At 34.9% G+C, this 5628-nt stretch overlaps 1 protein-coding gene across 1 annotated transcript; it reads right to left on the bottom strand.

The window, feature by feature from the left end:
* Positions 1 to 1067: 1067 nt before the first annotated feature.
* On the bottom strand, positions 1068 to 3762 carry Cylc1 (cylicin 1). Its single transcript, XM_060375460.1, has 2 exons — positions 3670 to 3762; positions 1068 to 2768 (listed from the first exon to the last, which is right to left on the bottom strand). The coding sequence occupies exon 2, from the start codon at positions 2754 to 2756 to the stop codon at positions 1068 to 1070; it is 1689 nt and encodes a 562-aa protein (XP_060231443.1). The 5' UTR covers positions 2757 to 2768; positions 3670 to 3762.
* Between the last annotated feature and the right edge of the window lie 1866 nt (positions 3763 to 5628).

Here is a 5628-nt window from a genome sequence, read left to right on the forward strand (position 1 = left end):
CTACCCAGCAGAGTATCAAAACATATGCTGAGATTCATAGCCAAACTTTGGGCAGAGTGCAGCAAATCTTATGAAAGAAGGGGGAGATAGAAGGGCAGGGAGGGAACAGGAGCTTCGCAAGGAGAGCAACAGAACCAAAATATCTGGGCACAGCGGTCTGTTTTTGAGACTGATACTTCAACTGAGGACCATTCATGGAGATAACCTAGAACCACTGCTCAGATGTAGCCCATGGCAGCTCAGTGTCCAAGAGGGTTCCTCAGTAATAAGAACAGGGAATGTCTCTGACATGAACTCCTGGGCTGGCTCTTTGTTCACCTCCACCTGAGTGGGGAGCAGCCTTACTAGTCCACAGAGACAGACAATACCTCCAGTCCTGGTGACTCCTGATAGGTTAGGGTCAGATGGAAGGTGAGGAGGACCTCTTCTATCAGTGGACTGGGGGAGGGGCATGGTAGTAGAAGAGGGAAGGAGGGCAGCGTTAGGAGGGGACTGGGGAGGGGGCATACTGTTGGGATACAAAGTGAATAAATTGTAATTAATGAAAATAAAATAAAAGTTAAAAAAGTTTAAAAAAATAACCTTTTGTTTCAACTTGGATACAATAACTAAGTTTTGTGTATTCCTGAATCTTGGCATTCTTTTTATTTTAAGCTGTTGTGTGCAATTTGTTTAATTAGACTTACTTCATTGAGCAACCTCCCCAGAAATGTTTTTATGATACATTTAAATGTTCCCATAAAATTTTAATCAGTTTTTTAGTCTGCTTTTCAAAATTTTGTAAAGTTAACTATTTCTGTAAAATTACTATTTATAAAATGTATGTTTTAAGTCACAAACCACTTTCTACTACTCTAGTCAAAATTAATGTTTTTCTCTTGAAATTTAAACATTTGTTTGACAACTTGGTTAACATGTTTCAATGGATTTTTACCTTCCTTGCCTCCAATTTCCTGATTTCAATATTACTAAATATTGAATACTGTTAAATATTACCCAAGAATTATTTTCTAGATAATACATATGTCTAGACTTTTAAACTGTCTTACTTTAAAATCCAGTTTTTCCTATGTGTTACATGGTAGTAAACATACCAAAGGAGCATATCTTGGTTTTGGAGGTGGAGATGATGCCTTGCACTGACAGACAGGTTTGGGCTTAGATGATGCTTTAACAGGCTCACAAGGAGGTAGCACAAGTCTTTCTCTTGATGAATGGATTCTACCAGCCACACTTCTTTTCCCCTTTTCTCTGAAAGTTGTCTTTTTGAATGATATTCTGAATCCTCTCTTTACTTCTAATTTTTCCTTCGTTGAGTCAGTAGATGTGATGTCTGAATCATCAGTGGTCTTCATAACTGTTAACCCTGATGACTCCTCAGATTCAGTATCTGAGGGCCTTACAATTTTACTTGTGCCTTCCCTGGAAGATGAATCAGATCCTGAATCAGTATAACTCACTAAGCTCTTTATTGTATCTTTTGAGGCCTTTTTCTTTTCCTTCTTTACTTCAAAATCAGACCCACTTGCAGTAGAATCTGCATTCTTCATTGCAGCCTTCTTTTCTCCTTTCTTTGTAATTTTCTTGTCCTTCTTTTCACCTTTCATACCTGTTGGATCACCTTCAGATTCAGAATCAGCATCAGTAGACTCTCTACCCTTAACAGGCTTCCTCCATATCCCTCTATTTCCATTCTTTCCATCTCTTTTGACTTTCTTGGACTCTGCATCTGTTTCAGAATCAGAATAGAATGAACCCTTTTTGTCATCTTTCTTTACACTTCTCTTTTCCTTCCTCGTTACCTTTGAGTCTGTAGATTCAGCGTCAGTAGATCCTGAATATATTTTGTACTCACTCCTCTTTTCTTTCCTTGAGTCTTTGGAGTCACCAGATTCATCATCAGTGGATTCTGTATCCTTTTCTTTAACTTCCATTTTTTCTTTTTTATTTTTGTTTGGTTCTTTCTTTCCATCCTTAGAATCACCAGATTCACCATCAGTATACTCCTTATCCTTTTTCTTTGTTTCTTTCTTCTCTTTTTTCTTTCCTTCTTTCTTTGCATCTTTTGACTCTCCCGAATCAGGATCTGAGCCCTTTTCCTTCTTTCCACCCTTTTTTAAAGGTTTTTTTGCATTGTTCTGTGAGTAATTTTTTGACCATTCATCAAAATTTGTAGATTTAGCTCTGACCTCATTTAGAAGCAACACTAAATCTATATTTGAGCTGTTTATGCACTCTGATACGCTAGCAGAAAAATCCTCAAAGGTCTTCTTGGGGTCTGTATTGGGATTGTCCATGCAACATGTGGCTTCATCATTGATCTGGGAATCCATTGAATGGTAATCAATTCTTGAATCCATTTCCAAGGTTTCCTTAGAATTGATGGATTTTGTTTCACACATCAGAATTTGTTTCAGATCAGAATTTGTTTCTGATGTGAAAGTTGACTCCTTAAGTAGTTCAGTTTTATGTGATGATTTTAACAGAACTTTTTCTGTCTTGTCTATTATTTCAGGTTTCCTGGATTCTAGTGTCATTGCACTTGAGTTTATTTTTTCCTTGAATTTTTTTGTTGATCCTTTGTCACTCTTGGGCTTTCTAGTTTCTGCCATTTTATAATGGTTTTGTGGATTATAAAGATATTTGAATGGAGCCTGTGTAACAGAAGCTGGGGAAAAGGATGGTCTTAGGAAAACTTCTCTTAAAAACTGGTTCATCCGCATTTGAGTTGGTTTCTGATCTTTCTCAGTTTTCATTTTCTCTTGTCTCTGAAAATATTGGAGAGAATTATGATAAGAGTTTGTGAATGGTTTTTATATTTTCATTTACAGCATAAAATGTTTTATCTTTTCATCAGTTATCTGTCAAAAATAAAAGTTTTTTTCTATTTCAAATTGTGTGTGTGCACATACTTATATATTCCTAATGTTCCATGCACACACAGACACACACACACACAAGAATGAATGTGTGTGTGTGTATAAAACAACAATTAATAAAGAAAGAGACAATTAATTTGAAAGAGAGCAAAGAGGGTTATATATGACATTTTGGAGGGAGAAAAGAGAAAGATAATTATTTTTTTACAGTTTTATATGTTAGTTAAAAACAAATTGGTAAGCATGACAAGATAGCTCAGCATAGAATGGTACTTACTATAAAAGCCTGATAACTTGAATTGGATCTCATAGTAGAAGAAAAGAAACACCTTCTGAAAGATGTACTCTGAACCTTTGTACCTTCATGCGAGCACTCACACAAACACACATTATGCACACACTCAGACACTACTAATAATAAATCAAATAACATCAAAATAATCTTATATAGCTGAACAGGTGTAATTTAAGATTAAAATATAAATAAGTAAATGTAGCACAGAAAGAATGCTGTTTTGAAAGATAATAGAAAAGCACCATAATCTTTATGAAAGAGTACACCTAATAATTATTGTTTTTCTAATATTGGTATGATGTAATTATAATGTCAAAAATAAAAGAAAAAAGTTTATTTGAAACATATGGGGGCAAATTTGTTTTATAGAGACTAATAATTTAAAATTTTACTCTTGCATAGTAAAATTCAAATTGTGTATTCATATATATATATATATATACATACGCTGTTATCAGCATATATTTAATTTTAAAATGATTTTTATATACTTACAGGAACTGCAGCTTCTAATAGTGAAGGTCCTGATAGTTTCTCAATATCTGGTATAGGTGTTTTGGAAAATGTCAAATCAAAACATTCTTGACTCCATTGTTCACTTGTTTGACTTACTGAGATGAGAAAATAACATAAAAATTTGGAGTTAATAGTGAGACTCTTGCATGGAAAAACATTGTTAAGCCAGAACTATATTATTTAAGTAAAAGTAAGTTGTAACTCAAAATGTAACTCTTCTTTTAGTATCTAAATATGAATTAGAAAACATAAAGGCTAGGGTCAAATAAAAGGGAAGGAGGTCCTCCCCTATCAGTAGACTAGGGAAGAGGCATAGGAGGAGAAGAAGGAGGGTGGATGGGATTGGGAGGAGATGGGGTGGGGGGAGGGCATCGTGGCTACAGAAGGGATACGAAGTGAATAATTTGTAATAAATAACAATAAATTTAAAAATGCAAGAAAAGAATAAAATAAATTTACTTTTATATCAATTACCCAACAACAATATTTTTGCAGTGACAATTATTGGCATGGTATCCAAATATATAGAATTCAGGAACACTTAAGTTATCAAAAATATGGTTATAATTATTTCCTCTAAGAATAATAGAAATAGATGAAAACAAAAGATTCCAGGCTCCAAGGTCCAGAAAATATTTTCAAGAAAATCATAGAAGAAAATTGTCCAAGCTTAAAGAAAGAGATGTACATAAACATATAAGAGGCCTACAGAACACCAAATAGACTAGACCAGTAAAGAAATTCTTCACATCACATCATAGTCAAAACAGTAAACCTACAGAACAAAGAAAAAATATTAAAAGCAGCAAAGGAAAAAGGCCAAGTAACATATAAAGGTAGACCTATCAGAATCACACCGTATTTCTCAACAGAAACTATGAAAGCCAGAAGGGCCTGGGCAGAAGTCATGCAGACCTTAAGGGACCACAAATGCCAACCCACACTACTATACCCAGCAAAATGTTCAATCACAATAGACAGAGAATTCAAAATATTCCATGACTAAACCCAGCCCTACAGAAGTTACTAGAAGGAAAATTACAACCCAATGAAAACAAGTATATCCAAGGAAACATAGGACATAGATAACTACACAACAAAAAAGCTAAAAGGATACAAGCAATGAAACACAGTAACACCACCAACTCCACATCAAAAGAAAGTAACATTCGTTGGTCACTAGTATCTGTCAACATCAATGGACTCACCTCCCAATAAAAAGACACAGACTAACAGAACGCATGTGGAAATAAGACACAACATTCTGCTGCATCCAAGAAACACACCTATGCAACAAAGATAAACACTACCTCAGAGTAAAGGGTTGGAAAAATGTTTTTCAAGCAAATGGACACAGAAAACAAGCTGGGGTAGCTATCCTAATATCTAATAAAATAAACTTTCAACCAAAATTCATCAAAAAAGATGAGGAAGGGCACTACATTCTCATCAAAGAAAAAATCCACCAAGAGGACATCACAATTCTCAACATTTATGCCCCAAATATAAGAGCACCTACATTCATAAATGAAACATTATTAAAGCTTAATTCACACATTGATCCCAATACCTTAATAGTGGGAGACTTCAACACCCCACTATCACCAGGGACAGATCAACTAGATAGAAACTGAATAGGAAAATAAAGGCACTTACAGAGGCCCTAATTCAAATGGACCTAATAGATGTCTACAGATCTTTTCACCCAAACTCAAAAGAGTATACCTTCTTTTCAGCACCTCATGGAACCTTCTCCAAAATAGACCATAGAGTTAGTCACAAAGCAAGCCTCAACAGATACAAGAAGATTGAAATAATCCCCTGTATTCTATCTGACCACCATTGACTAAAGCTGGACTTCAACCACAAGAGAAATAACAAAAAGCCTACACTCACATGGAAACTGAACAACTCCCTACTAAATGACAGCTGGATTAA

The sequence above is a fragment of the Meriones unguiculatus genome, chromosome X (genome assembly GCF_030254825.1).
Source record: "Meriones unguiculatus strain TT.TT164.6M chromosome X, Bangor_MerUng_6.1, whole genome shotgun sequence".
In the NCBI taxonomy this organism is placed as follows: Eukaryota; Metazoa; Chordata; class Mammalia; order Rodentia; family Muridae; genus Meriones; species Meriones unguiculatus.